Here is a 21,028-nt window from a genome sequence, read left to right on the forward strand (position 1 = left end):
TAATCTTAATAATAGAGAAATAGAACCCAACATAAATTATATCGATAAATATATTGTGAAAGTGTTATTAATGAATGTGATCATTACATGTTGAGTTCAAAGACAGCTCTTTTAAAAAAGCCAAACCCAAGATTCTGTTTTTCACATGATTCTAACAGAATTAGTACACAATGCCAATACATGACTGAATGGAAATCAGCATATTCCTTAACATGCTGCAGTCAGCATTATATAGGAGACATCTATAACAGCATTTATAAAAAAACAAAAGCTGCAATTGTTTGTGGATATACTCATATTTTTTTTTCCTTTCACCAGACCATTGCTGACTTTCAGTTCTATTGATCTAACATTTGCGTTTGAACTGGAGCATGCATTGAAAATATTGGATTCCATACTACTGCCTATACTGATTTTTATTGTCAGGTGTCTGTATTACTGACTCTACACACCCAAAGAAATAATTATAAATGTCCAATGTAGCCACCTTTTAATTTATTATCCTAACATATATTCTGATTAGTACTTTAAAATTCTTTTTCTCAGACTTCGGAATTCATCCTATATTGATATAAGATAGTTTTTTCATTTTCTTATTTACATTTGCATCTATTACTATTAGCTGCTCTATGGAATATGTTTAATACAATAAAAAATAAAGTGATGTTTACAATTTATAATCAGAATAAAATATGCTACTATCTTTATACACCTTTTATACTATTATGTTTTCTACAAAGCAGTACAGTTTTATTTTAGACATATGTTCATGATGTTGTTTCAAAAACAAAAAAGAAACTATTAGAAAAATGAATAATAAATTTGAATTGATATGTATGTGAATCTGAATCCCTTTAAAAATATAGATCCTATACATATTTATAAGAGAAAAACTTTAGAAACTGTTTTTTATTATTCTGTTGTTTCAAGCTTTCAAGTTGAATCGAGTTTTTCTTTGACCTGAAAGGCAATTTATTTTTAGTAGATACTAATTGTTTTAAAAAGATTTAATTTGTTAATGTTCTTTAGGGATTTTGTGATATTTTTAATAATTAAATGCCCAATAAGAGTTACAATAAAAAATTAACTTTACCATCAAAAAGGAAGATCTCCTGCACCCTCTGCTGCTATGTAAATGAAACTGCAGGTTATTTATTATAAATTTTTTTTTTATTTTTAGTAAAGAGAGTAAAACATTTAAGGCAAATCCAGTCATTTTAATATACAGTAAACAAATGAACCATTATAGATGTCTCAAAAGAGCATGCATCTCAGATATATAGTTTACTTAAAAATAAGGAAAATATAAACTGACATCTAGTTAATTTACTAACTTTGAAAGGAAGATGTATAATGGCATCAATTTATTATTAATGAGAAAAAGTCATAATGCTGTCTACTTCTAAGTCATCATATTACTTAAATTTATTAACCCACATATAAAACTCTATTGCGGTTTATTGTTTGTAATATGGAATTATTAAACATTAAAAAGATTGTAAAAAAACTGGAGTGAATTATTTGTGTCTTATGGCTCACTGCCATTTTAGATGAATTACTGTGTTGTTAAAATAAATTGACTTTTTTTCTAGAAGGAAGGAAATAGCTTGCAATAGTGAAACCGGATAGAATCCGAGCTGTTAGAAGCGTTAATCCCAATTTATAAACAGATAACATTTGGATTGAAAATCATATAAAGTATAATTTTTACTATTAAAATGTAGTTTAATAGAAAAGACAAAGTCTTGCTGGGCATGGTTGCTCATGCCTGTAATCCCAGCTCTTAGGGAGGCAGAGGCAGGAGGATAGCTTGAGCCCAGGATTTCGAGACCTACCTGGGCAATATAGCAAGACCCCGTTTTCCATAAAAAGGAAAAAAAATACAAAGTCTTTATATTATTTTAAGGATTCTTAGCACTTCCATATGTTTTATTTATTTAAATATTGTATATTAAACTGTAAAACCTGAAGCAATTATTAAAACGCTAGGAATTGATGTTTGTATTTTGTCATACTTGGTAAAATTATTTTTAGAAAAGGCATTTTCTAATATGCCCAATCTTTTCCTTCCCAGTGGAAACCACTGTTAATAATTTTTGTGTTCAACCATTATGGAAAACAGTATGGCGATTCCTCAAGGATCTAGAACTAGATGTACCATTTGACCCAGCCATCCCATTACTGGGCATATACCCAAAGGATTATAAATCATGCTGCTATAAAGACACATGCACACGTATGTTTATTGCGGCACTATTCACAATAGCAAAGACTTGGAATCAACCCAAATGTCCATCAGTGACAGACTGGATTAAGAAAATGTGGCACATATACACCGTGGAATACTATGCAGCCATGAAAAAGGATGAGTTTGTGTCCTTTGTAGGGACATGGATGCAGCTGGAAACCATCATTCTTAGCAAACTATCACAAGAACAGAAAACCAAACACCGCATGTTCTCACTCATAGGTGGGAACCGAACAATGAGATCACTTGGACTCGGGAAGGGGAACATCACACACCGGGGCCTATCATGGGGAGGGGGGAGGGGGGAGGGAATGCATTGGGAGTTATACCTGATGTAAATGACGAGTTGATGGGTGCTGACGAGTTGATGGTTGCAGCACACCAACATGGCACAAGTATACATATGTAACAAACCTGCACATTATGTACATGTACCCTAGAACTCAAAGTATAATAATAATAAAATAATAATAATTTTTGTGTATCTTCCAAGTTGTTTTTAAGACATTTACATGCATATGTCTATATCATTCCATATTTTGTAATTTTTAAATAGGCTATATATTTTGTACTCTCTTATTTTAATTTTTAAGTCTTACATATAAAACTAATTCATGATTTCATTCTGATTGTTGAAGCATCATATTACACATAACACCATGTCCCCAATGACGACAACCTCAATTCAAAGGCCCTCTTTAAGGATAATCACTGTTAATGCTTTGAAGTACATCCTTCAAGATGTACACATATGATTCTGCAGAGTATTTAATATTATACATATTATTTGATAATAAATTTTAAATTGGCATAAAAGGTATACTGAATAGTATGTCACTTACCAATTTGATTTTATTAACATAATGCCTTGGAAAATTTTCCTTTGTTTGTTCATATATTTGACCTTATATGTTTAGCTCTTGTATATAATGCTGTAGAATAAATAGACAATTTTTGGAATTTTAAAAATTCTCCCATTAATGAACATTTATATTATTTTGTATTTTCACTACAGTAAGCCTGAATATTCCTGTACATGCTTCTTTGAGTAGACCTGTGAGTATTATTCTAGGGTAAATGCTGAGAAGTGGAATTATTTTTTCATTTTATACTTTGATAAATAATTTTAATTTTAAAATGACTTTAACAATTTGGATTTCTTTGTAAGTGTCCGTCCATATGTACTACTTCTTTCACCAAACCTGATATTATTAAATTTTAAAAAGTTATGGATGAAAAATATTGTATTTATTTCTGATTAATTATGGAGTTGATTATCTGCTCATATGTTGATTAGTGATTTATATTTCCTCTTCTGTAAATTTCCTGTTACTATTCTTTGCTCCCTTTTATTCTTTGTGTTTTCTTACCGGCTTATAGGAGTCCTTTCTATTTCCCCGATTACTAATGAGTTTGAGTATTTTAAAAATATATTCATTAGTGATTTGTGTTCCTTCTTTCAGGAATTACTTGTTCTTATTCTTTGCTCATTTATTTTTGCTTTTAGGTTCTTTTTCTTATTGATTTATAGTTCTTTATATATTCCAGATATTAATTATCTGACTGGCATAGGATACCAAAGACCAGCCCCTGTCTTAATGTATCAGTTTGTGCGCCAGAGCTTTCCCATGGGATCATTCTGAAGCTAGTGTCCAGTTTTTGACCACATCTTGGCTTAGCTTCTTCTCCACTTATCCCCAGTGTCCCCATCTTATTAGCCTTTCTTTCTTTAATCAGCTTGACATGTTAGAACAAGAATTCTTTACTCAGGCTCTACTTCTAGGAAACCTATCCTGGATCTGTGATGACTTTTTTTTTTAAATCAGTGTTTTAAAACCAAGCCAATTCGCCAATGGAAGATATAAAAAAATGCAACTGCTCTTTACTAATAAACATATACTTTCAGATGTGTGCTATCCTCTTTAAAGTTGTATATTTGTTGTACTGACATTGCCACTGCTCAACAAATTTATTCAGACTCCGAGAGTCTTTGAATGTTCATAATATTGTCAGTTCTTTGCTCCCTGTCTGAACTATTTTGTTGACAGTGAACAATTATTCAGTCATGTGCAGTCAAAGTGATCAATGTGTCAAATATTTTGGGTCAAAAGCAAGGAAGGTATGGCTAAATGAAATTATTTGTAACAGACAGGTTTAAAAATGTTTGTAATATTGGTTCCATCCCTATTTATTCAGTGATATAAGGTAGAGGTACTAATTCGAGCCTCATTAGCATGTGGATACTGCAGCCTCTGATGCTTTTTCCATACTTTTTGGGATTGGCTCAGAAAGTAACAGTACTAGTCTAGGAGTAGACAGAGTTAGAACTTACAGCAGAAAAGGTGGGGGAAAGTTATACGCTAAGGAAAACACCTTTGCTCTAAAACAGCGCAAACATGGTTAATTGATTATGATACATAAATTATTGAGCGTCGGTCATGTACTAGACCCTGTTCTAAGTGCTTTATTGCATTAACTTTTTTGCTTTTCTGAAAAATTTTTCAAGGCAGATGCTACTGTGATCCCCAAGAAGCAGCTCAGGCTCAAGGAGGTTACGCCATTTATTTAAGTCACACTAAAGTCACACAGCTCTTAAATGTAGTGCTGAATTTAAACCCAGCTATTCTTGTATCAGAGTCTGAATTCTTAACAGTTATGCATTCACTGTGTCTAAACCTTAGTACATGCAACTGTAGGATTCTTTAAGCATAAATGTGCCTCTTATTATTTACTTAAGCCTGGGTCATATGCTTTTACACTTCTTTCTTCTTTTACCACTAACTTCTTTGTATGTCTGACCAGAGCCCATCTTTCTCTATTTCTCTTTTCTCTCTGTTTCTTCTGGTCATTAAAGAATCAAGATCATATCTGGCTGAGTATCAAGATTACATATATAAATGTGTAACTTATGTCTTTCTAAATATTTATCATCATCCCTTAATTAATCCAAATAATTCATCTGCTTTCCTAAATCCTGCTAGAATAATTTCTTTCTAATGTGTTCTTCTTTCCTTTTGTAGCTGTTCCCATTGTCATGCTACTTGCACACCACTCACCCTCTTTCTCTTTTTATCTGGAGGACTGATTTATACAAATCTAATCAGAGACAATCTATCTTTGCTTATATACCATGTTTTGTGTCAGTTCATTTTTAGGAGTGACCCAAAGACAGACATTTCTTATATAAGCAATTATTTGTTTTGGTTATTTTGTGTATTTGTTGAGAACAACTTAGTGTACTCAATATGGCTAAATTATATACGAATTCAATAAATTGTTAATTAAACATATGTAATCAATTACGTGATTTCTGGCTTTTTCTACCTTAGGCTGACAATTTCATTCTCTTTTCTGTGACTGATCACCCACTTGGTCCCGATTAGCCATCCTTTTAACGTGTCTCATATTCTCCTCACTGACCTTACTGGCAGAAGTGGCCTTTGTCAGCGTTGTGGGAATCATTTAGCTGTTAAAAATGCCTCCGTTATTTTCCCATTTATTTAAGGGGAAACAGCAAAAACATTTTGGAAATGCATGTAGAGATAAACTGAAAAAGTGTTGAGATGTAGATAGCATGGTCTTTCTAGTAGAAAGAGCCTGGACTGCAAGAATCTTCACAAGTGCGAGCCCTGTTTATATCTGGGTTAAATGATATAATTAGGTAAGATTGGGAAGTTACTTCAAGCTGATATCCTACTTATTTTGGTAAAAATTGATCAATGTCCTTTGATATGTTTACATATTATTAATTTTCTGCCATCATTTTCTTAATGTTAAAATTATTACCTAGGAAATATTTGTTTCGTTCATGGATCTTCTTTTATTTTCACCAAGTATAATGGAAGATTTTCTTTTTAATATGGTCATTTAGGCTCTACCAGATTATTTTCTGAATGTTTTTCTGGGAAACAATAGAGCTGGGAACAGATTTAACTTATGCAGCATTCCCCTAAACATTTCAAATATTGATCATTTGTTTTCAAATGCCAATAAAAATATAAATTTAGGGAATTAGATTATAAGAGGTCAGAGTACTGATCTCACATTATATACATCTCTTCAATATTATTTTAGGTGATTTTTAATAGACTGGTTGTGACACACATTTTGTTAGGTAGATGATTTTCATAACTACTCTAAGAGCTGCACCACCATCTACCTCTTGCTTGAATATATTTCAACAGAAAAGGCAGAGCTGTATATCTACTCTGTGCCAAGCAGTGGGTTAGTGTCCTTGTGATGTAGTATCTTCTCATTCTTAAAATACTCTATAAAGTAATTATTATTGATGTTCCAGTTTATAGTATCAGTAAGTGGTAGTACTTGCATTTAAGTGCCAATTACACGTGTATGTAAGAGGTATATAAGAGAGACAAAGAATACTTAGGATTATCTCAGATATGAGACCAGGTGACATGTCATCATCTATGACTCCTAATGAAAAAATATGAGGGGTGTACAAATTCTAGGAAAATATTTGAAAAGCAATGAGAAAGAAGAAAAGCGAAGGTAATTTTGCTTTCTTTTTACCTGTACAGACAGATAGACCTATTTAAGTATATGGTAGTCAGCTTCCAAGATGATACAGCTCTGAAACCCTGCAGGACTGTTTTATGCTGTTGGTTAATTTATGCATTTGGAATCACAAAAGAAATAGTTTTTTTTTTTTTTTTTTTTTTTGAGACAGGGTCTTGTTCCGTCACCCAGGCTAGAGTGCAATGGTGCGATTGTGGTTTACTGCAGCCTTGACCTCCAAGGCTCAAGGGATCCTCCCACCTCAACCTTCCAGGTAGCTGGGACAACAGGTGTGTGCCACCATACCTAGTTAATTAATTTTTTTAAGAGATCGGCTCTCCCTATGTTGCTCAGGCTGGTCTCCAACCCCTGGGCTCAAGCTGTCCTCCTACTTCAGCCTCCTAAAGTGTTGGGATTGACAGGCATGAACCACTGCACCCAGACAGTAATTTTTAAAATGTCTTAATTATGTAATATATTTTACTTTTAGTCCAACTTTAAGTAGGTAACATATTAATGATCCATGTCCAAATTATGAATCATTTAACTAGAATTCATATCTTCTTCAATCATATCAAATAAGAAATTTGACTCTAAGTTTATTTAGAATAGGTCCTCCTATAATGTGGTACTCTGTTAAGGGTAATGATTGTGTTTGCTAAGGTTGTAGAGGTCACTGAATAGAGTACTGTACCTTCTGGAAGCCTTTTGTTAAATCCTGGTGCTAAAGAACAAAAGTACTATTTCTTCAGGTTGCCATTGTAAATTTCTAAGCGATCAAACTGAGTTTTACTTCTAATAGGGCCCATATACATTTGTATAGTAGTGTTATCTTCAAGTTAATCTTACCTTTTGTTTATTTACATATCATTAAATTTATAATAAAAAACTTATGTAACAAATTTGTTTTTTCAAAATAAAATAACGTTTATGGTAGTAAAGACCCCTAGATAATGGATGGGTCTAGTTCAACCTTCATATTTTTAAGACCTATTATTATGAAAGTGACTATGATTTCTGAATCGAGAAATATTAGATAAGAATTGAGAAAAGATGTTTATTTTATCCAATTTGGAAACTTATAAAAATGTATACAATGTTTGCTAAGGGATTAAAGGTAACTGTTATAAAAACATTGTAGTAAAAAGAAATAAAATTAGCAGTTATGATGTTGTTGCATTTATCTTTAGTGAATAATTGAAGCTGCTGTGATGACATATTATTTCATGAAACTTATTCAGCATTATGTTTTCATGTTTTCAACTGTTTATTAGCAAATTTCAGATTATTGAACTTTTAAAGTTTGGAAGCCTTTTAATAAATATGAATCTCTAAAAGTTGTAATTTAGCATAATTACCCTCAGGATTATAAGATTTATTCATGGCAGTGAGACAGAAAATATGTTTATGTAGGCTTGAAATCCTGAAGTGTTGAAGTTAAAACATAGAAATCTGTGTACTCTATAGGTACAAATTGCATATTTTCTCAGGCACTGGGTATCAAATTAAGGAGAAGTGGTTTTTGTCATTAAGACAAAATAGTAACTTGAGATAAATAAACAGATGCTTACTATGTAAGCTAATACTTGAGGAAATGTAAAGGAGGAGTACCATTTCCAGGATGGGAGACAGTGGGAATGGGTTGTCAGGTAGGGAAAGAGTGTCAGGGATGGCAACTTGGAAGGGGCAATGTTTTGGAAGTGGTTCACATATAGTTTGATTTAAATTCAAATTCATATGGAGAAAAGGGAACTCTTGCACACTGTTGGTGGGGATGTAAATTAGCACAGCCTCTGTGGAACACAGTATGGAGGTTCCTCCAAAACTAAAGTAGGAGGCTTTTGCCATGTTGGAGTTACAGGAAGGGCATCCCAAGCTGGTGGACCTAAATCTCCAAAGGTCTTGAAGGTGAAAGTGATCAGAAAATGGCAGTCATGACCAAGTGCAGTGGCTCATGCCTGGGCTCCCAACACTTTGGGACACCGAGGCAGGAGGATTGTTTGAGGCCAGGAGTTTGAGATCAGCCTGTGCAACATAGCAAGACTCTGTCTCTATGAAACTTTTTTTTTAAAGTTAATTGGGCATGATGCTGTATGCCTGTAGTCCCAGCTACTTGGGAGGCTGAGGTAGAAGGATAGCTTGAGCACATGAATTTGAGGCTGCAGTTAGCTATGTTCTCTCCACTGCATTCTAGCCTGGGTGACAGAGCAAGACTTTGTCTCCAAAAACAAAACAAAACAAAAAAACAAAACAAAACAAAAAACAAAGAAAGAAAGAAAAGGAAAAGGAAAGAAAGATAAGAAAATGACAGTCATCAGTGTAAATGGATCATGAAGTGTGAGAAGAGTAATGAATCTGGAAATGTAGACAGCATCCAAGCTTTAAAGAGCTTACCTAAAGAATATGGATAATCCTGATCTATAGTCTATTTTCTCCTTATTTAGCTGGGAAGCTCTCAAGGGAAATATGAGTTCATGTTAAAAATAAAAGACATGTGAAGGATATTTATCTCTAGTAGATTTGTATCTACTCCAGGTTATTCAATAATGTGCAGATACCTTTTGGTATCTATGATGTTTTTACTTAAAGAAATTAGGACAAACATATCACTGACCTTAATAGATTATTTGTGCCCAGTGGAAGTCTGGTGGTTTTCATTAAGTATTTAAGAGCAAGAGTGATTATAAAATTGTTTAAAATTTTTTTTTTCGTCAGTTAGATCCTTTGAATACTTGCTAAAGAGATATGGGACTGACTCTTTTACTTTTAATGCTGCTCCATATGCAGAAAATACTTCAAAAATGGCCAATAAATATTTAATATACATAAATTTTGAGTATTTCAGTAATGCTGGTTGATATTTTGACATTCAGGCATTGAAGGCTATAGGTTCACAACCAGCTGCAAATCATTATGGTTGATTATGTTCTAATTAGAGAAAAATTCTTCAATAGGCATTGAATGGAAATAAATGTTGCATGTAAGTGAAAAAAATCATGGCTGTGAATGATGTTGGTTGAAACATTTTAAAGAATATAGTCATGAAAACATGTATTATTCATTGTATACACTTTGGAAAATCTAAGCTGTGAGGAAAATCACACATTTTTATTTGTGAACAATTTTAAGAGCTAAAATGTATGTTTATGTTTTAGGTTTTCTTCAAGCAAAGCCTTACAAGAATACTGAAATGTTTTGGGAGTGGTTCACATATAGTTTGATTTAAATTCAAATTCATATGGAGAAAAGGGAACTCTTGCACACTGTTGGTGGGGATGTAAATTAGCACAGCCTCTGTGGAACACAGTATGGAGGTTCCTCCAAAACTAAAGATAGAACTATCATATGATCCAGCAATCCTACTTCTGGGCATATAGTCTGGGTATATAGCCAAACAATTGAAATCAGTATGTCAAAGAGATATCTGTACTCCTATGCTTATTGCATCATTATTCATGATAGCCAAGATATACAACAAACCTAAGTGTACATCTGTGGATGAATGGATTAAGAAAATGTGGTTTATATATATAATGAAATGCTATTCAGCCTAAAAAAGAAATTCTGTCACATGTCACAACATGGATAAACCTGGAGGACATTATGCTCAATGAAATAACCTAGACACAGACAGACAAATATTGCATGATCTCCCTTATATATGGAATCTAAATCATTAAACTCATAGAAGTAGAAAGTAGAATGGTTACCAGAGACCGGGATGGTAAGACCGGGGGCTGGGGTGTTGGGGCCAGGGGAATGGGGAAATAATGTTCAGAAGGTACAGAGTTTCAGTTAGACAGGAGAAATAAGTTTTAGAGATTGATTACACAGCATGGTGACTATAGTTAATAATAATGTACTGCATATTTCAAAATGGATAAAGGAGTACATTTTAAATGCTGTCAGTACAAAAAATGGTATGTATATGAGGTGATAGGTATGTTAATTTGCTTAATTATTTTATAATATAAACACATACCAAAAATCACATTATACCTCATAAGTATATACAATTGTCATCTGTGAATTAAAAATAAAATCAAGTTTTAAAATTAAAGTCATTGACTGTAGTGAAAAATCATCCACAAAAAATCTTATAATACAAATATGTCAGATTTTATGTTGTTTGGAGAAAAATATTAAATAGTTATGAATGAATATCTAAAAGCAAATATTCATCATTTTTGTCACATACTTTTTCAAGGAAATGAAAGTATTTTACTTGATCAATTCTCATATTTACAAGGATGATAAAATAGAGGATTTTAAATTTTGTATAGTATTAATTTTTAGTCAGGTAGTTTTGGTTGTAAAAACTAAGAAAATGAAACAGAATCTGATTCAATTTACAAAGGGAGAGGGTGCATTACAGTTGAAGGATTAAGCAAAACTCATAAATAAAATAGCATCCAAATCAGGTACAGTTTAAAAATCAGTGAAAAATGGTGGTCACTAGAATAACAATATTTGCTGTACAAGTTTGAATCCCTGATGTAGAAACATAGCAGGGCCTTCATTCAGCAGTAGGAGCTCATGACTAATTAGTGAATGTAGTATGTACCATGCTGATTATAAGCTTACCCCATAGTTAGATAAGGCTTGGTTTTTTATTCCTGTTTTGCCAAGTGTTGGCTGAATGACATTACACAAGTTGCTTTTCTGTTGTAAAATGTTCATAGTCTTATTACCTATTTCTAGAAATACAAGGTGTGAAAGAGATAATCTGTTGGGAAGTACCTGGTACGTCGAAGTTGATGAGTTGTAGCTGCCACCTCTCCTCACCCTTGTCCTTCTCCTCCTTTATCTTCTCCATTGATACCCTGAATATACTGACATTAATATGGTTCATAAATTTTCTATGCTTCTGATTCTCTCAGTATGTATTCTCACTTCTCTCAACGTTACCAACTGTCTTAGTTTTTATTCAAGCATTTTCTTCAACTGACACCTGTGGTTCTCTCATAAGTTTAACTTGTTTGTAACCCTACGTTATATCCTTGTGATTTAGTTTCTTCTTCCAATGGCCTGCTTATCTCTCAGCTTCCCAAATCAAACTTGTGGTGGGGTCGGGGGAAGGGGGAGGGATGGCAATAAGAGAAATACCTATTGTAAATGACCAGTTAATGGGTGCAGCACACCAACATGGCACATGAATACATATGTAACAAACCTGCATGTTGTGCACATATACCCTAGAACTTAAAGTATAATTTAAAAAAGAGAGAGAGAGAAAAAAAAAGAGAGAAAAAAAAGTCTATAGCAATTGGTTTTTCTTTGAGTGCTGATGGTGGTGTCAGGCTATACCATTGTCTTGTTTATGATTCTGTTGAGCTCCCATCAGGACCTTGTTGAATCATGTGGTATAAAATGAAAATACTTCTAGTGGTCTCTGACAAGACTCATGGTGGTGCATTTACCCAGACAGAAATTATTATGTCTGTCACGTGCCTACTGCATCTAAAAAAAAACATAAAAAGTTAAGAATAAACAGTTTACTAAAATTATGGAACAGCTATAAGTAGTAAGTCTGGGTCTTAAATACCTGGTGTCTCCAAAGCCAACACTCTTGAATAAACTTTAAATATTTTTGTTAATCTTAAAATGTTTGCATCACTATAAAATATCAGTACAAGTTATTGGATCATTTTTACTACTTATAAATTCAAAAACGTTTATTAGGTATCAGATTTTTGTTATTGATTGTTTTAGTATAAACCGAATTCTATTTCGTGTCTTGAAAAACAGTATTTTGTTTTAAAATGTATTATTTGTACTTGAATTCTATTGACTTGTTCTTTTTGTTTTAACCTTTCTCAGGCTGCTAAGTTGGCTTTCACAGTGCAAGCCTTGGAGTCCCAATGGGGGACTCAGGATCAAGACGATCTACCCTGGTCTCCCGGTTGCCGATATTCAGAAGAAGTATTAGCAGAAGACATGATTCTCTTCCTTCTTCACCTTCTTCCAGTAATACAGTTGGTGTCCACAGTTCCTCTCCTTCCAGCACTAACTCAAGCTCAGGTAGCACAGGTAAACGGAGGAGCATATTCCGTACTCCTTCCATTAGCTTCCACCATAAGAAGGGGAGTGAGCCTAAGCAAGAACCTACCAACCAGAACCTTAGTATTTCAAATGGTGCTCAACCTGGTCACAGCAATATGCAGAAACTGAGTTTGGAAGAACATATTAAGACCAGGGGAAGACATTCTGTTGGTTTTAGTAGTTCACGAAATAAGAAGATAACAAGATCTTTGACAGAGGACTTTGAAAGGGAAAAAGAGCACTCAACTAACAAGAATGTCTTTATAAATTGTCTAAGTTCCGGCAAAAGTGAAGGGGATGATTCTGGTTTCACAGAAGACCAAACTCGCCGTTCTGTTAAGCAGTCAACAAGGAAGCTACTCCCTAAATCTTTTTCATCTCACTATAAATTTTCTAAGCCAGTTCTACAGAGCCAATCTATTTCACTGGTACAGCAGTCTGAATTCTCATTGGAAGTTACACAGTACCAAGAGAGAGAACCTGTGTTAGTAAGAGCTTCGCCATCCTGCTCTGTGGATGTAACGGAACGGGCAGGAAGCTCTTTACAATCTCCTTTGCTTTCTGCTGATCTTACCACAGCTCAGACACCTTCAGAATTTTTAGCCTTGACTGAAGATTCTGTGTCTGAAACGGATGCATTTTCTAAAAGTGGAAGCATGGCATCCCACTGTGACAACTTTGGCCACAATGATTCTACCTCTCAGATGTCTCTCAATCCTGCTGCTGTTACAAAGACAACAATAGAACTTATGGGAACTGTCCCCTGTGCAATTATGTCTCCCGGGAAATATAGGTTAGAGGGTCAATGTAGCACTGAATCTAATTCCTTACCAGAAACCTCTGCTGCTAATCAGAAGGAAGTGTTATTACAAATTGCTGAACTACCTGCTACAAGTGTGAGGCACTCAGAGAATAACCTACCAGCACATACTGAAAGAGAAGAAAATATAGGGTTACAAAATGGTGAAACAATGTTGGGGACAGACTCTCCAAGGAAACTTGGATTTTATGAGCAACATAAAGCAATAGCTGAACATGTTAAAGGGATCCATCCTATTTCAGATTCAAAGATAATACCTACTTCTGGTGATCATCATATTTTTAACAAAACGTCATATGGATATGAAGCAAATCCTGCCAAAGGTATGCTGATTTTCTTTGTGTAACAAATGATATGAATTGATTTTCATTGTACTTTATTCAGTTTTCTTATTCCATCTCATAAATGGAAACCACATTTTTCTTGTTTTTCACTTTCAAAATGGTTTTCCTATTTATAATTTGTGTTAAATGTTTCCCCTGCTTGATTTTAAACTTACATCAATTGTATTAGGTTGAAAATGTAATTCAGCAATATTATTCATTTTTTCTTGGTTATGTTATCCATAACTAAGAAGCAGCCTCTTAGTTATGGTGCTTATTGGAGCACCTTCAGAAGAAAGTGAAAGGAAACTAATTCTGTTTGCAATGTGGATTTCTCCAAAGTAAGGACTGTCTTTTATAGAGTTTGTTATAGAGGCATTGGTATTTCTTATTTAGTGAAATTGATATATTCCAGCTAAAATCACTATAAAATTTGTATAATTTAACATTATTTCCTTTGTTAACTAAGCTTTCATTATTAAATAGGATCTGTGTTTCAATATAAATAATTCCTATCTCTAGATACAAAAACAGAATTGTAAGCTTAAAAATAACCTATCTTTGGAAGCTGGAGACAGGTTTCAACCCTGCCTCTGACATTAACTCTGCAATTTTGGACACCTTCTCTTTAGTTTAAAAAAAGTGGTAGTATATATGAATTACTCTAATATGGCTACAGAAAATTTTGTTTTTTTAACATGAAATTCAGTTCAAGATAATTATTGAAAAATACCACCTGCTGGGCTGTCTTAGACATATTTTAATTCCTTTTTCTCTGCTATCATTAATGCTACTACTACTACTACTACTAATTTCCCCAAATTTGGAGGTGATTATGTCCTAGATATTACTTTATATACATTAATTAAAATGATTGAAATTGCTACTATTATTATAAGCTATTTTGCAGGCAAGAAAATGGGAGCAAAGGTAAATTGTGTGTCGACAATCACAAAACTAGTAATTCAATTATTGGGATACAAATCCTATGAGGTAGGCTCCTATGTTTCCCATTTTACAAATGTGAGAACAGAGGCTAAAGAATCATACAGCTGGTAAGTAGTGCAGTCAAATTACAACTCTGAATCCAAAGCTCTGGCTCTCCATAACTATGCTTTACTACATGTCATTACTTAAAATATGAAATAAAATTTATATAACATAATGTCACAAGTAATAGGATTATATAGTTCATCCATAAACATGAAATTTTAAAGTTTTAAATACAAGACTTAATTTTCCAGCTGTCTTAATACTTTTCCCATTTGATACAAGATCACTTTTATGCACCTGACCATGTTTTGTCCATTTTTTGAACTTTGTATTCTTGTCTGTGGTCTTGGCTTTAGTCATATATGCGTAGCTTCTTTACCTGTAATACAATCATGAGAATATGATAATGATGATGATGGTTACCCTTTTGTACAATTAATATGTGCCCAAAAATGTACTAAGAAAATTGAATGCACTATTTTATATAGTCCTTATAAAAATTTTGCATGTCATATTAATAACTAAGATTTATAATAAGTTAAATAATTGTATAGGGTCACATTGTTAGCAAATGATGGACTTGATATTGAAAGTCAGGAAGTTTTTAAATTATATCAAAAAGGGATAGAAATGTAATTATCCTGACATATCTAATTCTTATTTAGTAATGATGACTTTCCTCAAAGCCTAATTGAATACTGTGTATGTTTCTCTCTCTGGAAATTAAAGAATGACCAATTATCTTGGAGACTATTAATATGTTGATTTAGATCCTAATTGTAACAGAATAACACATTAATTTTGCTGATTTGATAATGTGTTGGCTATTCTTGAATAAATAGGCTGGTAATGTCAACAAAGACAGTATACTATCCTTTAGTTTGTGAAAATATTTGTGTTCTATTTATAAGGATTTTATAATTTTGAAGTTTAAAGTTTTAAAAACAGCTAAGTAAATGCATTTTATCCAATAAACATTTGCTGTAGACACTAACCTTCATAATGCTAAATTTAGTTTGTATTTTGTATGAAACATTTAAGCCAGTACTTGATACACATCTAAGTGTATTAGGTGTACAATCATATCAGAACTAACAATAAAATGTTGAGTTATCTGACAATTTAACTTGTATTCATTGGCTTAAAAAGTTATTTTAAAAGAACTGCTATGTATTGGACTAATAGATTCTGGACAGTCTTTAAACTAGTAGATGAGGCTAATTAGAACAATTTATTCATTTACTCATTCATTCATTCAGCAAATATTTATGGTTTTAACACTATATTGGGCAGTAGGTATGTAGCAGTACACAAAATAGGCCTAGATCCCTGCCTTCCTGAGGCTTACTTTCTACCGGGGATACTCAGTTAACATGCTATTTATATCAGATGGTGATAACTGCTGAGGGTAAGTTTAAAGCAGAATAAAGGCTTAGGAAGCAGAGGTGGGATTGCAGTTTGCATTTTTAAATGTGAGTGGGATGATACCCAAGGTAACATATTGGTAAAGGTTTGAAGGAACTTAAAGAATATGTCATATAGATATTTGAGAGAAATATTATTAGTGCAAGGTTGTGGGTCAAAGGCTGTGTGGGGCTGGAGCATGCTGGTGATGTACCAGAGCAGCAGGTGTCCAGTGTAGCAGGAGCAGAGTGATGGAGGGCAGAGCAGGACATGAGGTTATAGAGGTGAGCAGGTGAACAGGGTGCCCCTCCTGTCCCTGGTTTGTGGACAGAAAGAGCAGTCATATAGGTCGTATTATGAAGAATATGTTATGCCATTTGGAAAACATCACCTTTTATCTAGAAGAGTGGTGGTGATGGCTCTCATTTATGTTTTAAGTGTATGATTCTGGCTACCATGTGGAATGTAGTTTGTGTTGGGGGTGGAGAGGCAGATGGGAGTAGGCAGAGGCAGGAGAATTGTAGCAAATATTGCAGTAACCAAACAAGCATAGATTGGATTTGGTCCAGGGTCTTAGAAAGAGAGGTAGAAGGAATCAGATTCTGTATACAGTTTGAAGGAAATAAGGACAGGGTTTGTTTATGTGATTAATGTGAGCTATGAAGCAACCAAGGATGACTCCAAAAGTTTTGGGCTTCAAAGAGATAACATGATTAAGTGAACTAAACTGATGCTATATATGTAAAAGTTTTCTCATGATAGAGAAGCTTTGAATAACACTAAGAGTTTTCCGCGATCTCTCAGTGGGACATTTGTAAAAAGTACATTTAAATATTTACTTTCATTTTTATTTATTTTCCTTTCCATAGTTCTTGCCAGTAGTCTCAGTCCATTTCGTGAAGGAAGATTTATAGAGAGGAGACTGCGATCCTCGTCAGAAGGCACTGCAGGGAGTAGCAGAATGATTTTGAAACCAAAAGATGGAAATATAGAAGAAGTTAATAGTTTAAGAAAGCAAAGAGCAGGTTCTTCATCTTCAAAAATGAACAGTTTGGTAAGTATATACATACGTCTGTCTCTAATAGAATAATACTGTCTGTATCTGGTATGTTCATGCCTCTTGCAGAATGAACACAGACTATAGGATAAACACCTCATATTTGAAGGGAAAATTTGTTTCCATAGTTGACATTACAAGTCAGAGAAACAAATTTTTCGTCTAGATCAGGATGGAGTTCACCATGACAGCTGTCTTTAGTTCCTGTCTTCCTTGCTTCCATGGAAAGTTTGACATTCTTTATTCTAGAACAAGACCCTTGAATACAGAAACTAGGAAAAATGCTGAACATGAGGATCTCCTTTGACACCATTATTTCGCATCCTCTCTCCACCATATAGCCCTCTAGAAAATACCCTTTTGTAAATCACACTGACTCCGGTACCACTCTTAGTCCCTAGTAGACCCTAACCTCACTGTCCTCCTGCAGTGCCCTTCCACAAAGGGTGAGGAGTTGGTGTGAAGCTTATGAGGACCAATGTGAAATGCCCATCCAATGCTTGCATACATTGGAGGTAATCAAGATACCCTATTCCTGGTCCAAATTGTAGAACCTGCTTTTAGTATGAGGGTGGAGGTGGGGTGTATAGGGAGAGGCATGGTCTGAGTTTTTATGTGTGAACTAGGGTGTCACAGAGGCATTAGTATGAAGCTCCCTCATAGTATGAGACAGACTCAGGGATGGGAAGAGATGAGGGGTGAACTGCAGCTTTGGGTCCATTTGGCCTCAGGTTTCACAAGTATTAGAGTGTGATTGCCTTTTGGAGATCACTTTGCTCACCTTCTCACAGATGTGTCCTTTTTCAGCAGAGTATTTAACATCTATTGTCTAAAATGTTCCTTTAAAATAATCTTTCTACCTACCTATCCATGTATATATGTGAAAAATCCTCAAAAATTAATCACTTATGATATCTCTATTATTTTATGTAATTGGGTTTCAAATGAAAATATTAGGTAATTGAGATCTGATAATTATTTTGTGAAGAAGCCTTAAGTTAGTAAGGTAACATTGTGTGATAGCAAAATCACTGTGCTTGATGTTAGAGGTTTTAATCATTTTTTCTGGTGTGGCCATTTCTTAATCCTGAGCAAATTTGTAACCACAAAATAGCCAATGATAATAGGCATCTTGTTTCCATTACACTAAAAAATGACTATGTGAGTGTGTGTTTACATTTTTACATATGGAAATATATATTTCATGCTTCATTTTGTTCTTTTGTGCATTGGCTGTTGTATTATTATTGTTGCAATGGATATTTTTGATCTAAGTATGAAAATTTGTTAAAAAAGATTTCCAGTTGATGCACCATTAAAAGTTAGGACTAATGAAGTATTACAAAACATTTATCATCACAACATTTTCACTATTTCTTCATGGAGAGGTATTTATGTTAATAGGGGTACACTATTCAACTTTGAAAGTTGTGCCTTTTACATATTCTCTCATATCTCATGTGTTTTTCATACTGCATTTAATTTAAGTAATTCTAGTTTGAGACCAGCCTAGGCAAAGTATCGAGAACTCGTCTCTAAAAAAAAATTTAATAATTAGCTAGAAGTGGTGGCTTACACCTGTAGTCCCAGCTACTCAGAAGGCTGATGTGGGAGGATCACTTGGGTCCAGGAGTTGGAGGCTGCAGTGAGTTATTGCGACCCCGCACTTCAGCCTGGGCAACAGAGTGAGACCTGGTCTCAATAAAATAAATAAATACATACATACATACATAAATAAAATGTAAAAAGTGCTTATAATATCACAAAGTCACTCTTCTCAGGTTTAGGTTTTTTTTTTTTTTTTTTTTGAGACAGAGTCTTGCTCTGTCGCCCAGGCTGGAGTGCACTGGCACGATCTTGGTTCACTGCAACCTCCACTGCCCAGGTTCAAGCAATTCTCCTGCCTCAGCCTCCTGAGTAGCTGGGATTACAGGCACCCGCCACCATGCCCGGCTAATTTTTGTATTTTTAGTAGAGATGGGGTTTCACCATGTTGGCCAGGCTGGTTTTGAACTCCTGACCTCAAGTGATCCACCCGCCTCAGCCTCCCAGAGTGCTGGGATTACAAGCGTGGGCCACCGCGCCCAGCCCTCAGATCCACTTTTAAGATTTAAAACTTAAGAAACAAAAGAAGTGGTTTTGTTTGTTTGAGGGCCTTATATTTAAGTTTTTAAAAGTGTGCCTGTAGTAGTATAGTTTTTCCACTAGATGGCAGAAAGACACCACTGCCATGGTGGTGGACAGTCTATCAGGGTTGGAACAAAAACTTAAAATATTGTACATGTTCATTGGATTTACAGATGAAAATTACTGAATTAAATACTGGAACTTTTGAAATTCCTAAAGAGAACTACCAAAAACTACTTCATGATCTTACCATCTTCCTTTGGATTTCACAAGTTATGTCTCATCTTTCAGTTACTTTACAGTTTATTCATTTTTTAATTTTCATTTTCAGTTTTTTAAGGCAGAGCCTCGCTCTGTCACCCAGGCTGGAGTGCAGTGGTGTAATCTTGGCTCACTGCAACCTCCCCTCCCTGGTTCAAGTGATTCTTGTGACTCAGCCTCTTGAGTAGTTGGGACCACAAGTGTGTGCTACCATGCCAGGCTAATCTTTGTATTTTTAGTAGAGATGTGGTTTCACCATGTTGGCCTGATTGGTCTTGAACTCCTGACCTCAGGTGATCCACTGACATCACCTCCCAAAGTGCTGGGATTATAGGTGTGAGCCACCATGCCTGGCCAGTTACTTTACACTTAATTAATTTAAAACGCATGAAATATGTTTTTTACTTGTAGCACTGTAAGGAAGAAATGGTAGGGATTATTTAGTTCTAGATACATGTGAAACAAGTGACATATATTTGGAAAATTGTAGCTCTATGTGTGAAAAGTGACACATTTCTATATTCCTCTTCCAAAATTAAGCAACTGCATGTATTTAAGAATGCATCCATGGTTCAGTTATTTTATTTTAAAGCAAATATAATAGAAACATGTGTTTTTAATGCTTGCTTGAACCAAGGGACTACTTTTAATGCCTGACACGTCTTATCACATCCAGTCCTCACAACGGTACTATAAATTAAATGATACTGTAGTGATGAAATTTTGCAAAAGAGGAAAATAAGGCACTAAGAAGATAAGCGGCTTGCCTAAAATGACATAGCTCATAAATGGCAGAGATAGGATCTGGATTTGGATCCTTTCTAGGTTCAAATCCTACAATCTTTTGGGAAAATGTATTAGATTTAAAATTAATTTGAGCCATTTTTCAATTGTTTGCATCAATTTGGTGTAATAAAATTAAAACATTTAAAGCAGTCTAACCTTGCTTGCTCTAAGACTAGGCTGCAGCATTCTATAAGAGATACAAAAGAGGAAAACAGAAACAATATTTAGTGCTTAATCTGAACTTAAAATGCGGTCATGTTTCTTGAAATGCTCATGAATAGTATCTATGTCCTTACTGAGAGATATCCCATCAAAAAGGAACTTTGTCACAAAAGAGGATATTCATACTTGGGAGTTTTGTAATACTTCATGAGTCCTAATTTTTAATGTTAGCATTAATGCAGACCTTCATGTAGTTCATGGAGATTTCAATTTTCGTAATAAAATATGGC

General features: G+C 34.2%; 1 protein-coding gene across 10 annotated transcripts in view; it reads left to right on the forward strand.

Moving 5' to 3' along the window:
* Positions 1 to 21,028, forward strand: part of CCSER1 (coiled-coil serine rich protein 1) — a 1,444,871-nt gene that overhangs the window by 153,389 nt on the left and 1,270,454 nt on the right. For all 10 annotated transcript variants that reach the window (XM_005555429.5, XM_045393364.3, XM_045393365.2 and 7 more), the window contains exons 2-3: positions 12,584 to 13,948; positions 17,215 to 17,399. In XM_005555429.5, coding sequence (XP_005555486.3) covers positions 12,625 to 13,948; positions 17,215 to 17,399 — 1,509 coding nt within the window. In that variant the 5' untranslated portion in view covers positions 12,584 to 12,624. The remainder of the gene's footprint in view (positions 1 to 12,583; positions 13,949 to 17,214; positions 17,400 to 21,028) is intronic.

The sequence above is a fragment of the Macaca fascicularis genome, chromosome 5, assembly GCF_037993035.2.
Source record: "Macaca fascicularis isolate 582-1 chromosome 5, T2T-MFA8v1.1".
NCBI classification, from domain to species: domain Eukaryota; kingdom Metazoa; phylum Chordata; class Mammalia; order Primates; family Cercopithecidae; genus Macaca; species Macaca fascicularis.